The sequence below is a fragment of the Peromyscus eremicus genome, chromosome 4, assembly GCF_949786415.1.
Source record: "Peromyscus eremicus chromosome 4, PerEre_H2_v1, whole genome shotgun sequence".
Classification (NCBI taxonomy): domain Eukaryota; kingdom Metazoa; phylum Chordata; class Mammalia; order Rodentia; family Cricetidae; genus Peromyscus; species Peromyscus eremicus.
Window position 1 is genome coordinate 131,681,458 of NC_081419.1, and position 25,729 is coordinate 131,707,186.

At 52.2% G+C, this 25,729-nt stretch overlaps 1 protein-coding gene across 1 annotated transcript; it reads left to right on the top strand.

The window, feature by feature from the left end:
• Nucleotides 1-321: 321 nt before the first annotated feature.
• On the top strand, nt 322-24,767 carry Bpi (bactericidal permeability increasing protein). The gene is made up of 15 exons (XM_059261822.1): nt 322-661; nt 3,527-3,641; nt 4,702-4,830; nt 5,757-5,915; nt 6,829-6,892; nt 10,535-10,598; nt 11,934-12,022; nt 14,723-14,899; nt 15,744-15,803; nt 16,748-16,915; nt 17,930-17,997; nt 18,863-18,905; nt 21,754-21,817; nt 22,566-22,642; nt 24,623-24,767. The coding sequence occupies exons 1-15, from the start codon at nt 382-384 to the stop codon at nt 24,659-24,661; spliced, it is 1,596 nt and encodes a 531-aa protein (XP_059117805.1). The 5' UTR covers nt 322-381; the 3' UTR covers nt 24,662-24,767.
• The last annotated feature ends 962 nt before the right edge of the window (nt 24,768-25,729 follow it).

The window sequence follows — 25,729 nt, forward strand, 5'->3', positions numbered from 1 at the left end:
TCCCCCTAAGGCCTCCCAGACCGGAGGTTGGGGGAGGGAGTGAGGTTGGGGTGGGGGGTGCTGGGGAGGAAAGCTCCAAAGGTTCTGTTTTCTGAAACATCTTACTAAGAAAATTACCAAAGGAATAGAAAATAGATAGTGTTTCTCAATGTGGTCACCACCCAGCTTCGAAGAAAGCCTTAAAGGAGGTGGGGAGGAAGACTCGGGGAAGGGATGGGGTGCTTAGGAAGAGGGATCAGCCCCAGAGCCACAGGCTTCAACAGGCTTGCTCGTGCGTGCATATATGTGCGCGCGCACGTGCACGGCACATGCGCACATGCCCATGTTCGCACAGACCTCCAGGCTCCACTGGGGCAGCCCCTGGACTGGTCCCCAACGTTGATGGGGAACCGCAGCTGCCCTCCCCCTCCCGCCCCCACGGGTGCCTTCCTCCTTCCTCTTTCTACTACTGCCCTGCCCTTCCACAGACGGCTTCTTCGTATGTCTCTGGTTCCCCTCCCAGGCCTTGAGGTTTGGGCTGCCCTGGAGGACATGGCCTGGGGCCCTGACAACGTGCGGAAATGGTCTACCCTGGCGCTTCTGGCCATCATGGGCACAGCCCTGACTGCGGCCATCAACCCTGGCTTCGTGGCCACAATCTCCCAGAAGGGTCTGGACTTCGGTAATTGGATGCCTTTCTTCCTTCCTCCTTTATCCTGAGAGGCACTTACTGAGCATTTAGGGTGTACAGCCATTTAAATCTGGTGGTTAGCAAGCTCATAACTCTGCTGGGGAGACCCCCATCCCTCTGTTTTATATAGGAAGAAACTAAGGCACAAGCTCCTAGGGCTGGAAGTAGCAGAGCTGGGGCTGGACCACTGTTCTAAAAGATTCCAAATGCCCCCCGACCCTGAAGGTCTTCATGGTCCCCTCTCTCTACACCGTCCCTTGGCGCAAATTTCTAGGCCCTTTCTTTCCAAAGCCTGGCATCTGCCTTGCCTCCTTTGCTAGAGGCTGAGCAGGCTGGGAGAGGGGCTCTCTCCGTGAGATGTCCAAACTCAGCTGGCAGACCCAGAGAAAGCCATCCCAGACTACTCTCCCTAGCCCCCCAGGCAGGTAACAACTCCGCTCACCTGCTTCGCTGCCAGGCGCCTCACAGACCCACCGGGTCCCGTTTCTTCCACTGAAGGACTGGGTGGGACACACCACTCCTGTCCACCCCTGCAGGTGAGCCCACCCAAGTCGCGAGTAGCGAGCGCAGTGGCTCTGGGAAGTCCGCACCTGCCTTTGAGCTCAGGTCCTCGCTGAGGCCCTCCACGGAGCTTCTTGGTGCTGCCCCCCGGTGACAGAGAGAGGAACTGCAGAACTCAGGATGATCCCAGCTCAAACTAGGCTGAGACAGGTCCTCAAAACCAGTGTGCGCAGGCCCCAGGGGATCTGCTGTCCTGCTCCAGAACTCATGTTCCAGCCTACGCAGGACGTTTCGGAATCACAGGGATGCAGACAGATTCACCCACTGAGCTTTGAAGGTGTTTAAACCCAGAGCTGGTGTGTGTGTGTGTGTGTGTGTGTGTGTGTGTGTGTGTGTGTACATGTCCTCACATGAGTGCATGTTTGACAGCTTTGGGGGATCAGAGGCTCAGCCAGAAGTCCTCAAGTGCTACAGCTGCTTCACTTTTCTCTTCTGCTGGTGTCCCATGTGGCAACGGAGTGAGTTTCTGGAAGTGCGGCAAGCCTATTCACATATGCGCCTTGCTCCCCATGCCTCACACCCAAAGGCTGACCCTGGGGCCTGAGCTCAGGGAACAAGCGGCTTGCATTCCCTGCCTCTGTCTACTGCAGGTCAGCTAGAAGCACTGGCCTTCCCCAGCCTGTTTCCTCTTGTGGGGTGGAAGGGGGAGAAAGGATCCTCTTCCTAGCATTTCTCAGCTTTGCAGCAAGCAGTGCCTGATGGGCAGGAAGATTCCGTGCATTTTATTGTGGCTATTGCTGGTTATGACTACCTCCCAGTTGGTTCCTGGGGAACCGGAAGCCTGTTCAGCTCACCTCTCTGCCTCCCTCCTCTCCCCTCAGGCGACGTGTTTGCCTGTTAATTGGATCCTTGACGCTGTTAGCCACAGCGTCACTGGTGGCAGAATTCCTGCCTTTGGGGCATTCATTTATTTACCCAACAAATAGTAAGTGCCAGGCACCACGGTAAATACCAGAGACGCATTAATACATAAAAACTGACAGTGCAGCCAGCTTCTGGGGACTTTCATTTAGCAAAGGAGAGTGACATCAATCAGAGTCATGGTGAATAGATGCCTAATTACAGAGAAAGATGGGGGCTTCAAATGAGACATTCAAGACTGCGAAGATAGTACTACTGTCTGTGTCAGGGAAGCTTCCTGCAGGAAGTTAGGAGTTGAGCAGGTGACTGTGGATGAATAGCAGGAGCTGCATGTCCAAAGGCCCTGCAGAGATTGTCTGGAGGAATGGGGTGGGTGTCAGTGCGAATACAGCCCAGAGTAAGGTGTGGAGAAAGATGCTTGGCTGGACATCTGGGAGTGATATATCTGACCAGGATTCACAAACTATAGCCCATAGGCTCAGTGTGGTTTGCTGTATATTTCTGTATGACCTACAAGCTAGTAAGGTTTTTGTTTTGGAAGGGGTGTGTGTGTGCGTACATGATCATGGGGGTGAACACACATGTGTGGGTACCTCTCTGAGCCAGGGGAAACCTCAGGTGTTGTCCCTGAGGAGCCATGCACTATGTGTGTGGGTGGGTGGGGATTCTTCATGTTCACGTGTGGAGGGGGGACATACATGGTTGTGTGTGAGTGAGGGTGCCCATGTGTCATGTGGATGCCAGGAGATGACACTGTGTGTCGACTTTCTTGATCCCTCTCCATTTTACATTTTGAGGCAAATCTTCAGCCCAGAGCTCATTGATAGAGCTGTTCTAGCCAGCCAGCTTGCTCTGGGACCCCTGTCCCCACCTCTTAGGCACTGGCGTTACAGACAAGTTACCACACCATCCAGCGTTCATGTGGGTCCTGGGGACCTGAGCTCTGGTCCTTATCCTGTGCGGCAGTGACTTTAGCTACTGAGCCATCCCCAAGCAGTTGCTTTGGTTTTTAGAGACAGGGTCTTGCTATATGGCCTTAAATAGAAGCTCTCCTGCCTCAGCATTCCCAATGCTGGGATGACAGGTGTACCCACACACCCCTTAAAAATGGTCTTTGTAGTTCAAATGGTTTAAACAAAAAATCAAAAGAAGAGTGGACCACCACACATGAATGGCTGTTCCAGGGTTTCCAGCGCAGTGTTGGGACATGGCCACCTTCCTGTCTTTGCCTCAGTGATACCAGAGTGGCACACAGTGTGGGAGGAATGGGTGAGCCACAGGCTCCAGATGCTGGCTGTCTGAAGACAGACTCCTGCTCCATCCTGCCCATCCCACTGCCATCGCTGAGGTCAGGCCCAGGGGTCGGGAGCCGCGGGGAACCTCCAGCCCTGCTCCGGAGCTGAGCTCTGAGCTTGTCTCTGCTCTGTCCTCCAGCATGCCAGGAGGGTGTGATCGTGCTGCAGAAGGAGCTAGAAGCCATCAGAATTCCTGATCTCTCTGGAGTCTTTAAGATGAAGCCACTGGGGAAAGGTTACTACAACTTCTACAAGTGAGGCTTGCGGAGGCTTAGTCCTCCAGACATGGGTTGTGGGGACCTGAGTCCTGTGGCCACCAAGTTCTCAGCTCATTGACTTCAACACTCCACAGGCAGAATGCACACCAGTCTGAGGGGATACCGCACCTCAAGCTAAGCACGGAGGAAGCCGCCAAAACTGTCTTTCTAGCTCCCTCCACCACTCCCACAGGAGACATCTTGAAACCTAAACCCCTGTGCTACACACATGTATTTCAGGGACAGAAAAACAGCCTGTGCCCGAATGCATTGCCTCACATGACTGGGTAGTCCAGCTTTGACATGCTTGAGCTGGGCTCGTGTGTCACTGGACCATTGGTCTCTCTTGCCACCTCTCAGTGTCAGGTCCTTTCAATCTTCCAGAGACAAGAGAGCTACCGGGTAATTTTAAGAGCACAATCCCTTCAGCTCTCTGTCCAGGAAGAAGCCTCCTCCTTGCAACACAAACCAAAGCTCTGAAGTACACTCTGATTGACCCAGTTTAAATAATGTCCATGCCCCTGAACCAATCACTATGCCAGAGGAGTAGAAAACAAACTAATAGGCTAAGCTTAAGTCCCGCCCCAAGAAAGACAGATGGGATCCTAGCATGGACTGGGTGAGACAGGCCCCCGCAAAGTACATTTGCAGGTCTGCTGTCCCAAGAAAGGGGATGAGGCTGCTGGGCAGAAAACCCCCAAGTGTTTCCTACAGAATTTTATGCCGAGTCCATTCAGCAGACATCTGAAGCACCTACTGTGTGTCTTCCGCAGACATCTGAAGTACCTACTATTGTCACAGCAACAGATTTCACATTCCAACAGTGAGAACAGGTGGACACATTCCACCCTATACAGAGATGGCAGTCAAGGCTCAGCGGTCTTCCATCTTTGTTGACAGTTACCTACCCTACAAGATGGAGACTGCCTGTCCATTGTGAACCCAAGGAGCCTAAGATGCAGAGAGACCGATTGACACAACCAGGGTGGCATGTGGGTGAAGGGCCTCACGAAGCCCTCCTGGCCCAGGATGCTGACTAGGACCTTTTCCTCCACAGCATGGTTGTGGAAGGATTTCATATTCCTAATCCCCAGATCAGTCTGCTGCCCAGTGAGGGCCTCCGGCTGTCCATCAAGAATGCCAGCATCAAGATCAGTGGCAGATGGACATCAAAGAAGAACTTCCTGTGAGTCTCATGCGCAAGGATTGCTGGGTGGACTGGTGGCATTTGCAGGCACCAGAGCCAGGGTATTGGGAATATCCACTTCTGCTTTGTCTATAGACATGTGTCACCACAGGGTCCCTGTGGAGAGGAGGGGGAGTCACTTAAAAACACTCTACCCTGCATGAATAGCTGAGTTGGTTCACATCTCAGTACAGGGTGCGGCAAGGCTGAGTCAGTGTGTGTGGCTCAGGAGGGAAAGCTAAGTGGGACTTTTGGTTTCTTCCTGTATTAGCTAGCTACTGTTGCTGTGTAACAAACATCCCGATCTCAGCGGCTTGAAACAGTAACCATGATGCATTGTCTGTACCTGTGTCTCAGCTAGGCCCAGTTGAGAGGTGTGGCTCCTTCTCTGAGGTCCTGTGTGTCACCCAGAGAGTAGTCTTAGTGATAGAAAAAGTACAAAAGGCAGAGCTGATCATGCACATTTGTGTCCCCTGTCTTCCACAAATTCACTTCATTCCTACAGGGGCAGTGATTAATTAAGTTCATTAATCAATTACTGGGTCAGTAATTGCTTGAAGTCACAACACCGAACACTTATATTTTTAGTGACGAAACTGAGATGTACACCCCCCATGTTCAGGTGCTAGTACAAGGTCTGGGTGAAGAAAGAAGCTCAGAGAGGTTAAGAAACATTCACAAAGCCACACAGCAAGGGTTGGGGGTGGTGGTGGAGGAGGCAGAGTACCAGGTGAAAACAGGTTGGGATATCAGGTTAGAACCCTGACATCCAGGGTTGGGAGGTTTGCACAGCTGCCTTTTCTCTCTGATGCGCCCCCACCCCTGGAGTGGGGTCAACGGGGAACCTGAGGTCCCCTGCTGATGGGAGAAGTGTGAGGAGGAAAGGGTCTGCTCCAGGTCACTTTTCAGCTCCACCTCCTTTTCAGCAAAGCCAGAGGCAAGTTTGGCCTGAGCGTCCAAGGCGTATCCTTCTCCACTGACCTGAAGCTGGGCAAGAGCTCTTCAGGCCATATCACTGTCAACTGCTCCGCCTGCGAAAGTCACATGGACAGCATCCATCTCCAAATCTCGGGCAGCATGCTGGGGTAGGTCTCCTGGGGCAAACGCCCTTCCTCAGAAAGCATAGCTGTAGACTCACCTCCACTCAGACCCTTACAGAGTCTTGGGTGTGAAAAGGGCAGGGCCTGGGGGTGGGGGTGGGAGCAGGGAGAAGACGCTGTCTCAAGGCACAGCTCAGTATTGATGGGCGTCCACCTTCCTGCCTACCATCACCTGTAAGACTGGCTCTGCACCAGAGGATGCACAGAGGATGCCAGGCATTGATGAACCCTCACAAGTACCTCATCAACCAGAGCCTTGCTGTGCAGCCAACACCGCTCAGCATATTCCTGCTCTCACGCCATCTGCCCAGGGAACTAAAAGAGGTCTCGTGACCACTGTGGAGCAGTCAAGGCAGGCTCTCTGACCCTAGGCCCTCAGGCAGCCCAGCCTGTACTCTTAAAGCACTAGGCCCATGGGGGTTGGGGGAGTGGGGGGCGGGGAACCTTAGTGGTGTTATTACATCAGAAGGGCTCACGATAAGAACCTAGACTTAGAAAAGGTACAGAGTGCCCCGGATACCTAGAACTAGAGGACCTGGCCCAGTCTGGGGGCAGGAGGAAATGACATTTGAATTGAGATGAAAAGAGTGAGGAGGTGGAAGTTGGCGATGGGGTGTTTTGGACAGGGGGTACCACATGTGCAAACTGTGGTGAGAGGAAGCAGAGGGTACCAGGCAACAAGGCAAGCCAATGTGGCTGGTTTACAGAGAGGGAGGGCCGTGGGGAGGTGGGCATGGGATGGGGCAGGTGTCTGTAGCTGTTAAGAAAATAGTGCCGTAAACAGGTTGCTGCCAATGGGGGAAAAATGTCTAATGAAGGCTACATGACCCAGGGCGAGCTGCCAGGGTCCCCAGGCACACCTGTAAGTCCCTTGTATGTCCCCACATGTCCTCCCTAGGTGGCTGATCCAGCTGTTCCACAAGAAAATCGAGGCTTCCCTGAGAAACACCATTTATACAAAGGTAGGAGGGCATCAGTTGGTGGCAGAGCTGAGGCCTCCGAGGGACGGCTTAGCCTTGCTGGGCACCTTGGCCTTCATCTCAACCCCTCAGCATCCACAGAGTGTTTAAATCCAGGGCCCAGCTGGGTGCTTTACAGAGAGTCCCACAGACAGTGCAGGGAAGGGCAGCACCCTCCCCAGCAAGCCTTCCCGTAACTGCCAAGTAGCTTCTCTTTACCCTACCCCAGTTCCTTCACAGAGGAACAGCCAGCCTCTGTTGTCTTCCCCTGGCTGCCCTCCCCTCCCCTCCCCTCCCCTCCCCTCCCCTCCCCCCACTCCCTTCCCCTCCCCTGCCTGGTGCTGCCCTAGAACACACAACATCGAGGAGGAAGATGCTGCATCTACAAGATTTCTTGCTGCCACTAGGAGGGACCCCTGTGGCGTGTGGAGCAGGGTGATGTCGAGGGTGCAGATGGCGGGGTATCCCCCATGCTGAGGGCAGACATGGCTTAGCACAATTCCAAGAACTCTGTGTGTGTGCACACTCTGGCATTGGGTCCCTGAAGATCATCCCCAGCAGGCTATCCTGCTTGGCAGCAGCCTTGGCTTGAAACAGTAAGGAGTCAGGTGCCACAGGCTGTAAGTGGGCCTGAGCAGGCTGGAGTGGGCTGGGGCCAAGAAGGCAGCTGAGGCCATGGGAGGCTCAGGCTCCAGGAGACTTGCTGATTTGAAGCACCCCCCCCCATTGGTCTTGTGGGTAAAAACAAAAAACAAAAAACAAAAAAAAAAAAAAAAAAAAAAACAAAAAACAAAAAAAAAAAACAGGGCAGTGGGACACAGTGCCTGAGGGGCAGCTGAAGTGTTCGGCCATCCCTGCTCCTCCCAGCCTGGGCCAGTGAGAGCGGTGGCACAGGAGCCTCAGAGAAGCGTGGTCCAGCTCCTCTTGGGGCTCCAGGGCCCCCTGTGACAGAAGCACATGCCAGGGGCAGCATCTCCACCTCTTCCCTTTGCCCTTCTTCCTTCCCAAATCCTCCTCCCTCCGGAGCGGTGCACACTAACTTCTTTTTCTTGAAGGTTTGCTGGTTTAGTGAGTTAAGGCTGTCTTCCCGTCCTCTCACTGGTTCTTCTGATAAGAATATGAGAGATGTATCCTTGCCCAAGCTCTCCTGCTACTGTGTGTCTCCACTGTGCCATGCACACACACACACACACACACCCGCACCCCCCTCCCCATTCCTCTACGTATTGCCTGCAGCACTGGTTTAGTAGGGAGGAATGGCTTTAGTTTGAGGATGTCTAGAAGGTCTTTATCTCCCTCTTTGTTGTCCCAGGATAGCTTTACCAGCTAGTGCTCTAGGTTGGCAGGTCTTGGTTTCAGGGCTGAAAACACAGACTCACCACTCTCCTTGCCTTAGGGGCTTCCGCGGACAGGTACGCCTTTACCCTGGTAACTCGGCCTTTGTAAACGCCTTCTCTTTTGCAAAGCCTGTAAAGCCTTCTCTCCTGCAGCCTCTCGGGTTCTGTCTTTGTTCCAGCTTCTTGGCTTTAGCTATATGGCCTGAAATGGTTCTCTTCCGGTAGGATCTGCACAGGGTTCCAAATACCTAGTGTACTTAAATGTCATTTCTTTCCCCAGATTGGGGGAATTTCCTGCTTTGTCTTTTTGTTTTGTTTTTCTTTAATTGAGTAGGTTTCTCACCCTAGCTTTGTCTCGGTTCCCTCTTTACCCATTTGTCTCATCATCATGACTCAGAGGTCTTGGATATGGTCATAACCCCTCACCCTCCGCTACTCCCTCAACCTTGTCTCCAATTCCCACCATCCCTTTTTCCTCTTGGCCTAGTCTCTCAGTGATTGCATTAATTACCCTACTCATTGCTGGGTCAAAACCCAACAAAGGGAGAGAGGGTTAATTTGGCTGTGGATTGAAGACCCAGTCCATCATGGAAGGGCGGTCAGGGCAGCAAGACACTGAGGTGTCTGGTCACAGTACCTCCAGTCAGGAAGCAGAGAGATGAATGCTGGGATATCGTTCCTCTTATCCAGTTGGGGACCCAGCCCATAGAATGGTTGTCACCCCATTACAGCCTTTTCTTGCCTTTAGGGCCAAATCTTAGGCCCTGTCCCTGCCCGAGGATGAAACACATCTTAAATGAACATACACTGCAGCACAGATTTGATAAGACATCATTGTCAGAGTTCCAGCAGCAGCATGCCTGACCTTGGAGTCATTATCAAGTCCAGTTCAGCTGCCTGAGCACAAACACGGAGAGCAGTCTGATGACCCAGGTGGTTACTAAGTAACTGACAGGCAGGTAGTGTATACGGCTTGGATACGAAGGGCAAAGGAGTCATCGGGGTCTTAGGTGGGGTGGGGTGAGAGTTCATCCTCTCTTCGAAATGACATTCAATTTAAAACTTGAGAATTCCTTATTTCTAGAATTTTCCATTTAATAGTTTTGGACTGCGGTTGATTGTAGGTAACGGAAGTTTTGCCCAAGACAGAGGTTCAGTTATCCAGGCTGCTGCTATTGATCTATTCCGTGCTGGGGGGTAGGGGGTGGCAGGGGAGCTCTAGAGAAATGGAGAGACTTCCTCAGCAACAAGGTCAGCCAGATCTCAGGCCAGCAGGTCTTCCCTTGTGAGCCATGGTGTGGGGAAGCTGCCAGAAATGGCTTCTCCGGCCACAAGGCTAAGGTGAGGGCACCTACACACACCCGAGCCTAGAGGTTGCTGCGCTATCCAAAGCCCAGAGAAGGGAAGGCTGACCACGAGCCATCTTGTACTTGTTTGCCACCCCATTCCATGAAGGATCTGAGACAGCAAGAAATAGGTCAAGAGAACAAGAAAACAATAGTGAAAACAGCACTCTAGCAGAGCTCACACAAACACCCATCAGGGAAGTTTTACATTCAGGAAAGACAAAGGATGCAGACATGCAGGCAATATAGTCTTATACAGTTAACTGTTTTCTGAGCTTCCTGTGGCCAAAGGCAAAAAGGAAGCTTGATTAGCTGCATGATTTTTTTTTGTTGTTTTTTGTTTGTTTTTTTGGTTTTTCAAGACAAGGTTTCTCTGTGTAGCTTTGCGCCTTTCCTGAAACTCACTTGGTAGCCCAGGCTGGCCTCGAACTCACAGAGATCCGCCTGGCTCTGCCTCCCGAGTGCTGGGATTAAAGGCGTGCGCCACCACCGCCCGGCCCTGCATGATTTTTAAGAAGACACTAAAGGGAGAGAAAGCATGTATGCTGTGGTTTGGATTTGTGTCCACAGAGTTCATGTGCTGGACACTTAATCCCCAAATTAATCTGTTAATGGTGTTAGAGGTGCAGCCTGTGGGCAGCAATAAGGGTTAAATGAGCCCCCATGGTGGCCTTGGTGGCTTATAGGAAGAGGTAGGGGGACCTAAGCTAGCACATGCCTCTATCTTGCCAAGTTCTACCCTCTACCGTGTTACAACCTGAAGCCTCTTAGCAGACACTCCCCCTTATTGTGGACTTGAAGGAACCATGAGCTAAATAAACCTGTGTTCTCTGTAAACTATTTGGTCTCGGGTATTTTGCCATAGCCACAGAAAAAAGATGGAGACAGTGTGTCTGGACTCTCACTTGTGGAGGGCACTTTCTACTTCTGAAGCTCACTGGCATTTCTTTGGTTGCCCCTAGATCTGCAAGATCGTGACCAACTCTGTGTCCTCCAAGCTGCAGCCTTATATCCAGACTCTTCCAGGTGAGGGCTGGGAGTGGGCTGAGGATGGAAGGGGATATCAGCAGCTGGAAGGGAGGCAGAGTGGGTGGAGCAGGCCTGGGCCTGGCGGCCAGGGGCAGGGCGGGCTGCAGTCCCACAGCTGGCATTGGGAGTTCCTTGTGCAGCCAGAAGTGAAATGGAAGGCAACTCCAGTCAGGCGGAAGGCAAATACCCTGGTACGCCAGCACTCCAGTACCCCATGCCCTGGCACCCCAGTACCCCTGCACCTTGGCACCCCGACACCCCAGCACCCCTGCATCCTGGCTCTCTGAGGCCAGCGACACACACAACCTGAGATGAGAGACTGCCCACTTCTCTCTAGACTTCAGTTCCCACGCCCTGCAAAAGAGACAATATCTCTATACACAGCAAATGATAATAAGCAACAGCTGCTGCTGCTGGCGGGCATCCTCCTGCCCCAGCCCCCTCGCTTCACTCCTGGAGGAACCAAGACTCAGAGAGGAGCAGACACTTGTTTGAAGTCCCAGAGCCATCTAGAAGAATCCAGATCCCAGTATGCAGATAAAACGTTATTCTTTGGCAATTTCATACATTTATATGATGTGTCTTAATCATATCCACCGGAAGTTGGGATCTTAAAAACCTCAGATAGGACTGCCCCCTTGTGGACTGCAGTACCGCTGGTCCACAATGCATGCTCTGGTGCAGGACCAAAGAGCAGCCTCCTCTCTCTCTCTCTCTCTCTCTCTCTCTCTCTCTCTCTCTCTCTCTCTCTCTCTCTCTCTCTCTCTCTCGTCCAGGCTAGCCTCAAACTCTCAGCAATCTGGCTGGCTTCAAACTCCTGCCTCTGCCTCCCACATGATGGGGTTACAAGCATGTTGTCCCTTCACTGAGCCATTGCTGTCTGTGTGTGTGTGTGTGTGTGTGTGTGTGTGTGTGTGTGTGTGTGTATGTCTGTGTGTGCGTGTTTGTGTGTGTCTGTGTGTGTATGTGTTTGTGTGTGTCTGTGTGTGTGCCTGTGTGTGTCTGTGTGTGTCTGTGTGTGTCTGTGTGTGTGTGCCTGTGTGTGTCTGTGTGTGTCTCTGTGTGTGCCTGTGTGTGTCTGTGTGTGTGTCTCTGTGTGTCTCTGTGTGTGTGTCTCTGTGTGTACATGTGTGCATGAGTCTGGAGACTGAACCCAGAGCCTGGCATTGGCCCACTAGGTGCTCCAACCCAATCTCCATCACCAGATTTTATTTCTTTTATGGAAATCTCAGGGAGTCCCCGCAGGGGTCATGGAAAGAGGCCACAGTTCCCCTTGCAGCTGGGCGGGCTTCTGCCACTGGAACCAGCTCACAACCCATTTTCTGTGTCTAGTGATAGCTCGAGTGGACGAAGTGACCAGGATTGACTACAGTCTGATGGCTCTGACAACCACAGCTGAGTTCCTGGAGGGGCAGCTAAAGGTGAGGCTTTCACAGAGATAAGTACCTGCTCAAATGTGTGCCCTGTAACCTTGGAAACTGACTCTTCCTAGTTGCTTTACCCCACTCCACACTCACCCGCATCCCCGGCTCCAGCCATGCTGGCTGCCTCCAATAATCCAGAAACTCGCTGTGCCTGCCCCGTGCCCAGGGCCTTCGCACTAGCTCTTCCCTCTGCCCGGGGTGCTCTGCAGCAGATCTCCACACCGCTCTCCCTGCTGCCTTCCAGTTCTTGGTCAAACAGGCCTTCCTAGGGAAGTCTTCCTGGGGATGCTTTCCCAAGCCACTCTTGCTGAAATAGCCCCCTCACTGTACCCCAATGCTGCCTTTGTCTCAGCAGAACTAATTACACACACACACACACACACACACACACACACACACGCACACGCACACACATGCGCGCTATGGCGAGAGAGGGGACAGGAACTGCTTTGTTCACTATTATATGTACAGCACCTGGAAATATGTTTGGTGTAGAGTAGGTGCTCAAGAAGGAAGGAAGGAAGGAAGGAAGGAAGGAAGGAAGGAAGGAAGGAAGGAAGGAAGGAAAGGTTGGCAAGGAAGGCAACAGAGGGAAGAAAAGGAGCAATGTTGCCTAAACCGGTGGTTCTCAACCTTCCTAATGCTGTGACCCTTTAATACAGTTCCTCAAGTGGTGACTGAGCCCCAACCATAACATTATTTCATTGCTACTTCATAACTGTAAATTTGCTACTGTTATGAATATATCTGATATGTTATGTATATATCTGATATGCAGGATATCTGATATGTGACCCCTGTGGGGGTCACGACTCACAGGTTGAGAACTACTGACCTAAATCATACCATCCAGAAATAAGCACCATCAAGACTAATGCAGACCCTCCAATCCTTCTCTACAGCAATACAACATACAAAGAGAGAGCAGGTGGGGGGGGGGAGAGACAGAGAGAGACAGAGCAACAGCACACACAGAGGCATAGAAACAGATCCACACAGCACAGATGCAAACACACACACACACACACACACACACACACACACACACACACACTTCCAAGCCACCCACAAAATGTCTCCTGTGGCCTTTCACTGGTGGCCCTGTGCTTCAGTGAACAGCCAGAGTAAGGCCCACCCACCTGGGACAGTTGGACTTTTTTCAGGTGTCCCATGCAGCTAACCAGAGCTGCAGCTGGTACTGAACCAGGTCCATTTTGTCCACTGTGTGTCATGCCAGTTACTAAAATGACAAATTATTCATCTGATGGGTAAGTGTGAGTAGGCAGCCTGGGTCTCTCGTTCTCCCCAAGGATGAACTCGGGGACATTTATGGGCTGGGACCTGGGGAGAGGTGATGGGAGGTTAACCAGGGGCAGATAGAGGACAGAAAAACAAGGAACTTGGGGCAGAAGAAAGAGCAGGCAGTTGTGTCCACAGGGACCATCCTGACAGCTCTCTGTCCACTCATGACTATTCTCTAGAGGTGCTGGACAAAACTGAATGCTCAAAACACCCACATACACACAAGCAGTGCACACATATACACATGGACACACATTCGTGCACACACACACACTCCACACATGTGCATATGTGCACATGTATGCACACACGAACATAGTACACACACATACACATACCTATGGCATACATACATGCACACATACATACACATGCATACATGTACACACTTGCACACATATAATATACACGTATGCAAACATGACCTGTTTTGCGTGGGGGATGGTGCTGTCCTGCTCGTATTTCTCTCTGAAGGATGTGTATTGAAGTTAGTGTCCACTGCCTGACCAGCTGGGTGTGGTGGTGCACGCCTTCCATCCCAGCACTCAGGTAGCAGAAGCAGAGGCAGGAGGATCTTTGTGAGTTCAGCCTGATCTACACAGCAAGTTGCAGGCCAGCTAGGGCTATGTAGAGACCCTGTCTCAAAAAGAAAGAAAGAAGGAAGAAAGGGAGGGAGGGAGGGAGGGAGGGAGGGAGGAAGAAGTCAAAAGGAGAAGAAAAGAGAAAAAAGGAACTATATGACCTTCCATAGTGTGGGCAACGTGGACATTAACTTTATAAAGGACAGCATGGGTCAAAGGTTCAGAGCATGGGGCTGGGCTGGAACTCAGTGGCACAGGGCCCACCTGCCCGTATGACACCAAAGGTTCAGGGTTGTTCCCCACGGCCCTCCTGCCCACACCAGGCACCGCACTGACTATGATGTTTGTCTTTTGGTGCACGTTTTTAGACTTTCTGTGCTCTTTAACTTTTATATAAGTGGTATTCTACCATATGTATCTATAATTTGCTTTCCTGAGCTCGACATTAATTTTCTTTCTAAATAAACAATCTGCTTTCACTGCACGTTGTCAAATAGCTTTTTAGAGACATAAGGAATGTGTGTCCTTCTGGTAGCATGTAACACTTACCAAAAACACACACTTCAGCCTTCCTGATTCTGCTAATGGGACAGAGGAGGCAACCTGCAGGCCACTGTTCTTTTGATGACTACTGAGCTGACTGGCAAGGGGGGGATGGAATGGTGATTGGGAGGAGGAGGTGTTGGCTGGATGCCTCTGCTACTTATCAGCCCTGTGACCTTCTCAAAAGTGCTCCCAGGTGCCCCACATTGCCAGTAGAGATGCTCACCTGCAATCTTAGGACACACAGACCTGCTCTGCTCTTTCCACCCAGGGCGAGTTTTTCTGGCGGGGAAACCGCAGCTCACTTCCTATTACCCCAGCAGCAATGAGTTTTTCCCCAAACAATGACCACATGGTGCACCTGGGCATCTCCGACTACTTCTTTAACAGCGCAGGACTTGCATATCAAGAGTCTGGAACCTTGAAAATAACCCTGAGGGACCAAATGGTAAGTGTGGCTAACTGAGCACAGAATTGGAGTCCGAGTCCAGTAGACCTAGGTGGGAGGCTTTGTTCACAGGGGTGGAGTTCAGTGTGCTGTGAGGATCAGGAGGCAAGGAGCCCTGGGTTCAAGTGTTGATCCCACTCCTTTTCAGCTGAGGGACTCTAGGTCACTTATGTATCCTTGTGCCTCAGACTCACCTGTAAGCCACCGACACCAGTGTCCTCCCTAGAATCCATTGTAAGTATTAACTGAAATAGCAGTGTGAGAGGCTAGGAGCCCAGGGCTCAGTGCGTAGCAGTCACACCCCCATCAATGTGTTATTCCTACCCCTGACTCAGCATCATTGGCTCTTACCACGTGTTCATGGCTGAACTCACTCTGGGCTTCAGTTTCTCCATCTGTATATGATAAAGTAACCCCCTTCTCTACAGCCTGGGAGATATAGCCATCCCAGCCTGGCCACCTACATCCTGGGTCCTTCTTACAGCATGCCTCAAAACCATCAGGTTCTCCTTTCTGTATAAGAAGACATGCAGAATGCCCACTACCCACTGTAGAAGCAAACACAGACCACCCAGGGGGGCCAGGCTGCTTACTCACAGCACGACTGGTAGCATGGAGGCAGGCCGAATGATGCAGGGCATCCTAGGATTGGTTTGGCAGCAGATGGCAGTCACTGGCCATGCCCACCCTTCCTAGCCGACAACTAACCAAGTTGTAGCACCAGGTGGTATTGCCACAGTGGTCCCAGTGTGCACTGATACTCAGTGTCTCACCCCTGGCCCGGCATGACCTGTTCTTCTCAACTTTAACAATCTGTCAATATCCTTTCCCCTCCTCGCTGCAGTTGCCAAAGGATTCCAAGTTCCGACTGAACACTGAGTTCCTTGGGACCTTCCTGCCCAAGGTAGGAAGAAGGCCTTGTCTCCTCACTCAGCTCACTAGCTTGCCAGGGTGGACTGGACCATCTCGATAGGATGAGAGCCCCCTTCAGGCTTACAGACAACAAGAGAGAGTGGAGATGACCCAGCGTAGGCCAGCCCAGGGATAGTGTCCCATCAATGCCCTGAGGGCGAGGCCGGGGGCAGGGCTCACCCATCCTTCAAATCTCTGCTGAGCTGGGGACCAACAGAATAGACTGCCTACCTGCTGTACCCCCACCTCTGTCTCCTCTGCCTCCCCCTGCCCCTGAACCTCCCTCCCCTCCCTGATTCCTTCATGTTCCTCTGCTTCCTGCCTCTCTCAGTGCTGTGAAGACAGGAATTCTCCGTTCAGGCGCACAAGGCCGTTAGATGAACCAACCACGCGTGCAGCCTGTGCTGGTGACTCCAATGTGTAGATGAGATTGCTAGACGGTGGACAGGCAGGTTCCTTTTGCAGGCTGAATGGCTTAAGCCAGAAATCGATTTCTCAGAGTTCTGTGGAGTGGAAGAGCAAGATTGGGGTTCTAGAAGAGCAGTCTCCCAGCTGCTAGTCCGAGGGGAGGGAGAGGGGAGCGTTGGTGTTCCTTCTTCCAAGGAGAAGAGCCCTCAGCTCAGAGCCCTGCCCTCAGGACCTCATTCATCCTGGCTTCCATAGAGGCCCATCTCTAAGCTATAATGGGAACTGCAGAAAAGGAGCACAAGCATTTCATTTACAATAGTGTCTAGAAATTTCGACCAAGAGATGGTGGCTGAGGAGGTGTGGCTGGTAGAAGTGTCCAGGAGGTCTGTCTTGAACATTGGCCTTGTGGTCGCTGCTCTTACCTCGGCTGATTGCCTGGCAGGGAGGATGGACAGCTTGCATGGGTCTCAGGAACTTTCAATAAAAAAGGACCTCTCTGTCGCTTGTCACTGGTACCGGGAACTGCAGGTGGCCATGAAGTTCCCCAGCACAGAGGTGCAGCTGCTGATCACCGTCTCCGAGCCTCCACGCCTGACCATACAGCCCTCAGGCCTCTCGCTCGAACCTGCCCTGGAGACCCAGGCCTTTGCGGTGCTCCACAACTCCTCCCTGGTCCCTCTTTTCCTGCTTCACATGGTAAGCTGGCTGGGGACCCAGATTCAAGCCCAAATACTGTGGACTCTACAGACTGGGCCCAGAGACACGGACTCACCTGCTCACACTCCCACAGGCACTTATCACCAGCTGTCCTCTGTGTGTTTGCCTACTTATGTGTGGCTGTCACTCCTCTGTCCTTTCATTCATTCAGTCATTCATTCCTTCATGGCATAAAACAGTTCCCAGCAGCCTGTCTTTGGTGACTCAGTTATGTGTGTGTGTGTGTGTGTGTGTGTGTGTGTGTGTGTGTGTGGTTTTCATCCATCCATTCACCTATTTGTCCAATTTTTAATTAACTCGATTATTCATTCTTACGTGAAATATGCTGTACCTTTTCCGGCCCCTACAGCCATCACTTAGGCAATGATTCACGGATTCCTTTGCTTAAGCCTTTGTCCAGTGGGTCTTTCATCCATCATTCAGCCACGCGTATCTTCTGAGTATTCCTTCATCTGCGCATTTGCGTAACCCTTAATTTGTTCAAGTTTTCATTCCATTGCTGATTTGTGTTCATTGGTTGGCTCACCCTGTTGCTACACAAACAAACGGTTGTGGCCCCTGTATGTGCCCAGCATCTCCCCTACCAGAGGATGCTAGAGGCCTGTGGAGTACCTACAGGGGGTCTACAGCCTCCCAGCAGGGGGCGCTAGAGACCTGTGGCCGATCTGCCTGTCTTCAAGCTTAAACTCACCTGGCAGCTGAAATGGGTTCTGATGGGGTTACCATAGGTAGACCATGAGCCGAGGTGGGCCTTCTCTTCCTTAGTAGCTTCTGAGAGAAGCAGTGGGTGGTAATGTGATTACAGGCCAGCCAGGACTTCCAGCCCGTGCCTCCTCCCCATCCCAGGCTGACAGTCCAGGATTCTCAGAACCACAAGGCCAGAGCCATTCTCCCTGCTTCCTGGGCGCTGTGGGTATGACCCGGAGGTATGGCCACTCTGCTGGCCCTCCCCTGCCAGGGTCAGGCCAGTTACCTGGATCACTTGCTTTGCAGAATACAAATGCCTCTATGGAAGTGGACGCTGAAGGAGACAGACTTGTTGGAGAGCTGAAGCTAGAAAAGTAAGCTTGTGGGGACAGGAGGAGGCAGGCGCCCTTCCGTTCCTGGGTCTGCAGGAAAGCAGTGGCCTACCTGCACACTCAGCACCCAGCCCTGGCCTTGGTCCTCCTGCCCAAGCCTCAGACGGTGTGTGGTGGGCAGGCACACTGCCCGTTTGCTCAAAGGCAGGTGTGGTGGCGACTTGGATACTCAGGGGTCTGCCTGGGCAACTTAGTGAGACCCTGTCTCCAGGCAAAGCTGAAAAGGACCGAGAATATGACTTGGTGGTAGAGCGTTGGCCTGGCATGTATGGGGCCCTGGGTTTCCTCCCCAGCACCGCCAAACCAAACAAGAAACCGAACTGATGCTCAAAGACAGTGACTCACCCAGGCTCGTACACAAGTGACCGCGCGTTCCAGTTTACTCGAAACGGCCTGGCTTTAGTGAGCAGGCTGTGGGTTCAGCTTAACTGACAAGCCTGAAGCTTCCAGGCTGAGTAGAGCCAGGTGCCCCAGTGATGTCCTTGGGACCCCGAGTCACTCTGCCTCTTGGTTTGCTGTCCCCTGGGGCTTGGCTTCATTCCCCGTAGGCTGTCCCCACAGGCAGCATCCTATGCGGCAAGAGAGAGACACTCACTTCTATTCTAGAAGCCTTGGGACCAGCTCCCACCGGGCAGCCTATTTTTCAGCACTGAGCAGGGGAGGTGGACTGTGCTCGGAGCTTAGGGTTTGGTCAGCAACGCTAACCATTCTGGGGACGTGTGACTCCCCCCAAGGGAGAGCCTGGGGCATGCTGGGAAAGCACACTGGGTCAGAAACCTGGGTGGTGTCCACGGGTGGGTCCTGGGCCACTCGGGCCACCAGATGACCTCATCTCCCCTCCCTGCAGGCTGATGCTGGAACTGAAGCGCTCTGACTTCGGCTCTTTTAAGGTGAGTCTGGGCCCTGCTGAGGAAGCCCCTGGCTCAGCCATACAAAGCTTGCCCTGTGGGCAGGCAAGCTGAGCCAGAGTCCCTGCCCCACATAAACTGAGGCAGGCAAGTGAGATCAGGGAAGGCCACCCTGAGGAGGTGATATTTGGCTGTATGAGCCAGCAGCCCTGTGACAGGAACATCTTGGCATGTGTGGGGAATGTAAGAAACTAGGGTGGCTGGTGTACAATTAGTAGAGGACCAGAGATGTTGTCAGTGAAGTAGGCTGGGACTGGATCACCCAGGGCCCCCTGCTAGCCAGTCACGTCCCTCTTGGAACTCACTCATTCCTCACCTGAGCTCGTGTGCTGGAATTCCACTGGGACAAAAACCCACCCAAAAGAACAGCGTTTGTTGGGGTGTTTGTTGAAGGGACAAATTAATTACTTTACTGAGCGCCTCCCCCCCCACCCCCGTTCCTAGATATTAGACCATGAGATCAAGATGAGTTCGTTAACCCCAGCCCTTGAGAAGTAGAGGCAGGCGTATCTCTGTGAGTTTGAGACCAGCCTGGTCTACGTAGTAAGTTCTAGGCCAGCCAGGGCTACATAGAGAGACCATGCCTCAAAGAAAGAGGCAGGCAAGTGAGATCAGGGAAGGCCACCCTGAGGAGGTGATATTTGGCTGTATGAGCCAGCAGCCCTGTGACAGGAACATCTTGGCATGTGTGGGGAATGTAAGAAACTAGGGTGGCTGGTGTACAATTAGTAGAGGACCAGAGATGTTGTCAGTGAAGTAGGCTGGGACTGGATCACCCAGGGCCCCCTGCTAGCTAAAATGGAGGAGAGAAGATGGAGTTCCAGGACAAGAAGCAGTCTCAGGGAACCTGTCAGGGAACAGAGAGCTGTGGTTTATGCCACTCTTAGGGCCCTGTGGTTGGACAAGGGGAACAGCCTCAGGACACAAGAGTGTGACTACAGGGCTGTGAGGCTAGGAAGAGAGGAAGGAGGGTGGGCTGGAGGAGGGATTTGGAGGGGGCTTAAGATGGAATTGATGGGAGAAGATGTTTGTGGGAAGGCATCGTGGTGGCATCTGGGTTGTGGCTGAGTGACTGAATGACCTAGAAGAGGTCTGGCCACTTGGCTGCTCTAGGGCTGTCCCTCAGCCCTGCCCACAGACCCATCAGTATGGCACCTCACACAGTGTACATCCACTGAGGCTGAGGCTCCTGGAGCACGGGCGGAGCCCTGCTTCCCACTGCTTTGCAGAGTGCCTGCCTTCCCCAGCTCCAGAATCACATGGTCCCAGCCTGCAATCTCCAAGTCTGCTAAGAATCCATCTGGGATAATAGCAAACAGAAGGCCAGCCTGCCCCTCCCCTCCTGGGGCTCCTCCAGCTTCCCCCGCCCAGGCTGACTCCCTGGGAACTAACTTCTGCTCCTGCAGAAAATGAAAACGGGCTCTCCCAGATGAAGAGCTAGGAGGGCACAGAACTGAGGTGCTCCCGGGAGCACAGCCCGGGAAGCAAGCACAATAACTCCAGAAACAAAAGCATATGCATTTACGTACACATCTGTCATATTCTTATTAGGAGAGTAACCAGTGAGGACGGAAACACTCAGCCTTAACTCAGTAAACTAGAAAACCTTCAAGAAAAAGAAGTTAGTGTGCACCTCTCAGTGACAACCCTAAATGTGGGGTTCAATGTCATTGCTCAAGGCAGGCATCCTGATGTGGGTTCACATTACTATTTATTTATTTATCCTCAAAACAACACATATGCAGCTCTAAGCACCCGGAAACCTGCACTTTGGCAAACCCAAGCAGTGAAACTTATTTGTATTCCTAGCATTCGGTTTGTGATTTAGAATATAGCCTTCCTGGCTTTTCAGTATGCTTCTTTAATTAAAATTCAGAGTTCCTTGGCTCTGAGAGCCTCCTTTTCCTGCCTCATACATTGGCCCAGCCCTGTGCTGATGGTTACATTTCTACAATATCCTGTTTAATGGCTCCCTACTATTTCTTGGTATCAAAGTAGCGCCATGTCCCCCAAGTGAGTCCCCCTGCTGTTGAACTCAGTAGTTCCGTTAGTTCATTGTTTGTGTTAAATTGTCTTGTAGAAAGACTCCTGCTTCTCAGGTTTTGCTTTCATCCCATGTTATTGCTTTCTCCGAATCCAACCCCTCATAGGAAGGATGCATGAGGTCCATTACTGCCCCAAAAACACACATTTGAAATAAAGGCCTTCCTTCCTCCCTCCCTGCCTCTCTTCCTTCCTTCCTTTCTTTCTTTCTTTCTTTCTTTCTTTCTTTCTTTCTTTCTTTCTTTCTTTCTTTCTTTCTTCCTTCCTTCTTCTCCTCCTCCTCCTTTGCTTTTTGGTTTTTGAGACAAGGTTTTACCTTTGTAACCTTGGCCTGGAACTTACTATGTAGATCAGGCTCATAGAGTCCACCTTCCATCTGCCTGTGGCTCCTGAATGCTGGGATTAAAGGCACCGTGCCTGGCTTGTTGCTTGTTTGCTTGTTTGTTTGTTTGTTTGTTTTGAGTCAGGGCTCAGGGTCTCAGGAGTCTGTGTTGATCTCAAACTCATGATCCTCCTGCCTCAGCCTCTGAATCCCAGGCATGCCCCGTGTCTTGCTCATTTGCAAGGCTTTTGTTGGCCACTGTGGAAGAGTCCCGAAAAGCTGCCTTTCATAGTCCCTGCGGCCTTACCGGATGCCCACTTTCCTGGTGTCTCCTGTAACTTGCTCCGGCTCTGGGTGCTTCCCCAGGCTGGGAGGCTGTGGAGAGCCGGGTGGCAGGGAGAGGAGGTGTGACTGAAGAGCAGTTGCCCTGATGACCTAGCCCCACCCCACCTTTCCCATCCGAAGGTGGAGTTACTTCAAGCTGTCTTAAACTACCTCATGCCCACGATGGTGGTGCCCAAGATCAACGGTAAGAAGCTTTGAAGAAACCAATGGTTTTCAGTCCTAGTCAGAATGGTGGGGTTGCTTGTCTGCAGGTCCTGCAGGTCTAACCTGGCCCAGGTTAGAGGGCAGAGGATGGGCCCCTCAAATGACCCCAAATGACATCTGACCCAAAAGCTGGGAGGACAAAAGGAACTCACATGCCCTGGGCTCCTACTCTGCTCCATTCCCTTATGAGGTGTGAGGTGGTGGTGGTGGTGGTGGTGGTGGATTACTGAGTGACTTTTTCAGGGTGGTGTAAAACTAATCTATCCCCAGCTGGGGTTCACACCAGCAGCCCCGAAACTGACCTACCCAAGTTCATCTTCATGGGAAAGATGGGTCTATGACAAGTTCCTCGGGTCTGACCCAAGCCACCCCAGTTACTAAACTATCCCCTACACTTTCATACCTCAGTTTCATCTCAGTTTATGGGGTGCAAGGGTTTTTCATCCCAGCTACTGCCCATCCACAGCTTCATCTGCAGCATAGAGCAGCTCTGTGCACAGACCCCCCAATCCCAGGTCCATGCTCTGTCTAAGCGGCCCCTGGTTTCACTAAGGTGTGGACCCTCAGGAGGGAAGTCACTGGGGAGAGGCCCACAGAGGTCCTGCATGTGGGCTTGGGGGCCAGTGAAGGACAAGGCGGCCGGGCACAGACACTAGGGCAGCCTTCCTTCCCGTCACGCAAACCCGTGCCCGCCCCTGCTTCACCCCCTCTCTTGTCTCACACCACAGAGAGGCTGCGGAGAGGTTTCCCTCTCCCTTTGCCTGCTGAGATCAAGCTCAACAACATCATGTTTCAGTCCTACCAGGTAAGTCCCCAAGGTCTCTGGTCACCAAATGTCCCATAAGAATAGCCGCCCACCGCTGCACACTCTGCACTGAGCCCTTCCTGTCCTCACAACATCCCAGGACACAAGGAGAGCTGGTGCTTAGGAAACCTGGGCATTCAGTGAAGTTCACGGTCTAAGCCAGGCCCCTCGCTTTTATGCCATTGTTGCTTGTTTCTGTAAACGTGGGCTCACCAAGTAGACACACAGTTCTTTTTAGGTGAATGTGTCTAAGTGCCTAATATCAGATTATTTTAAAAAGCCGCTGTAGAGAGAGAGGGCAGAAGAAGGAGAGGCTTGGTCTGACCTGAGGTGGGATCATGTTCATGCACAGATAGGGGGTGTCTTTGCCACCTACATGTGCAGATGGCCAAATGCCTACAGGAGAAGATAGGATGCAGCCTCTTATAGGGATGGAAATTACTTCTGTAGTCCTCAAGGGAAGCTGGGAAGTGTAGTCTTGGCCTGGAACTTACTATGTAGATCAGGCTCATAGAGTCCACCTTCCATCTGCCTGTGGCTCCTGAATGCTGGGATTAAAGGCACCGTGCCTGGCTTGTTTGCTTGTTTGTTTGTTTGTTTGTTTGTTTTGAGTCAGGGCTCAGGGTCTCAGGAGTCTGTGTTGATCTCAAACTCATGATCCTCCTGCCTCAGCCTCTGAATCCCAGGCATGCCCCATGTCTTGCTCATTTGCAAGGCTTTTTTGTTGGCCACTGTGGAAGAGTGACAGGAAACTGTCACCTAAAGCATGGTGTGTGCTGCTGATGTACCAGCATCATCCTGGTACATTTACATAGAGTTCTCCCAAGCCTATCCTGCAGGTGTGTGACACCCTGAGGTTTGTGTACCTTCCTCTGAGTTTCCAGGCCCCTGGGCTCCTGGGGCCTTTCCCTCAACTGTTCTAGTCTCCCTTTCTTGTTCTGTCCCCCACCCCTGCATACCAGCAATCCCGGCCTTCCTCCTCAGGCATCTTCTCCCCCATATTACTGGCATTCTTGGTCACTCTCAGTAACTCCTCAAGCCCAGCAGCCACCACCCAGCTTCCCAGCCATGGGACCAGCCTTCCTCTGTGCTGTACATGTCAGCCACTTTTTTTCCTCAGTGTCTGCACCCCAAGGCCCCGGACCCTTCATCCCTAAACATCCCAAGAAACCCACAACCCCACAGGGAAGCCCTGACCTGGCCCTGGGTTCCTGCCTCTGTTGACAGCTTGCTTTTCTGACATGTGGCCATAATGAGAAAGTCCTACATCACCAAGTTCCTCTCTCTGAGGCCTAGTCCAGGGGGACTGGGAAACAGGCGACAGAGCAGAGGAATCTGTCCTCACCCTCCCAGCACCTCTGTTCCTGAATTTTATCAAGGTCATCCAAAAAAAAAAAAAAAAAGACCCCCCAGCAAAATTTAATTTCTTCACTTAGAAACAGAGGGAAGGACACTCTGGGTAGAGAGTAATTTTTCAGCCTTAGTTGGAACCAGGTCTTTTGAGCTGCTGCAGGACAGGGATGACAACAGAGGCCCCCAAGGTGGCTGAGAGAACCCCTACCAGGGAAGCTGCTGACAGGGTCTCTGGCTGTCACTGCAGTCACACAGACCCACTGCTGACACCCTAGGGTCCCACTGCCTCCTGCCTTTCTCAAACAGAATGGCCTTACTCTGCCCCCCCCCCACGTCTTAGCCAGGCCCCTCAAGTTTTCTTTTCTTAAATATGTGTATGTGTGTGTGGCTTGCACATTGTGTGTTTGAATGTGTGTGGATGCACGGATATGTGCATGTGAACATGTGTGTGTGTGTGTGTGTGCGCGCGCGCATGCATGTGGAGGCCAGAGGTGACATGGAGTGTCTTCATCTGTCACTCTCTGAGACCTTGTGTGTTGACACAGAGTTTCTCAGCCAGGTCACCTTCTTAAATCCCAACCCAGCAGCAAGGGTGCACTTGAGCTCATGGTGTCTGTCTCTCCCTAGAATTTCCTGGTGCTCAGAGCAGATGTCCACCGGACCTGAGAGATCACCTGGGCCTGGGAGCTCTGCAGCCGCTCCCCAGGGGGCCACCGCAATGGCAGGACAGCCTGCCTGCTCCAGGAATCCTTCCATCTTCAGCCCTTCCCCCTCCACCCTTGCTCACTTCCCCAAGCTCCGCTCTAGAAATAACCCAAGCTAGTGGAAGTTGAGCACAGGAAAAGAGGGAGGTTTGAATGCCAGGGCCCCACGCCTCTTTCAGCAAAGCCCCTCCAGCATTGGCATTTCCGCTGGAACTGTGACATTACTTTGGACTTTGCAAAAACATCTGGTTTTTTTCCTCCTGCGTATTCTGTGTGCTGGTGTGGCTTCTTGTCCATTCATTAGCGCACTCACTGGCTGTAGCCAGCGTGGCCTGCACGTCTGCTCTTGAGTCCCCGACACCTACGTTAGCACAAAGTCCCGCTGTTGCAAGTGTCCTCGGGTCTTTCTTAATCGGAAAGGATGAGCCTGGTTTTCTAGGGTCCCGCAGTTTTGAGAGGTGCTGTGTCTACTGGGCTATTGTTCCTGTCATTACTACATGGTGCCACTATTTTGCAGCACTCCTGTACAGCCTATTGACTTCCTGCGGCCAATGCTGACTGTTGTTCCTCACTACCGCGTGGTGGCGCTGTTGAACACATGACCCGAAAAGTTGATTGTACCTCAGCAAGACTCGGGCCAGGGTATGCAGTTCTTGTTTGGTGTACTTAGCACATCTTATGATCTCCAGGCCCTGGAGTGGGAGCCATCAGTCCCAAGTTCTCCAGGACTGGTGCTGGATCCTGCTGGGGGCTTTGGGACATTCCTTTCCTCAAGATATCCGATGGGACTGCCCAAGCCTGTTAGACGCACTTTATATGGATCAAGTGACCCCAAGGCCTCTCTGGGCTGGGGACCTTTGGTCTGAGACCAGGATGATGAACAAGAATACATCTAAAGGTTGAGGCAAGCGGTGGAGCCTGGGTACCATAATCAGTTTAGTTTTTAAAATGGTGTTTCAGTGACATCTGAAAGCTTTGGAAAGGCAAAAGTGGAAAAGAGTGACGAGAAGGAGAGGTCCGGAATTCAGAC

Coding starts and splice junctions, on each gene's coding strand:
- Bpi (XM_059261822.1), top strand. CDS start 382: ATGGGGAACCGCAGCTGCCCTCCCCCTCCCGCCCCCACGGGTGCCTTC. Junction 662..3,526: donor CCAGAAGGGTCTGGACTTCG/GTAATTGGATGC, acceptor TCTGTCCTCCAG/CATGCCAGGAGGGTGTGATC. Junction 18,906..21,753: donor CTGACTTCGGCTCTTTTAAG/GTGAGTCTGGGC, acceptor TCCCATCCGAAG/GTGGAGTTACTTCAAGCTGT.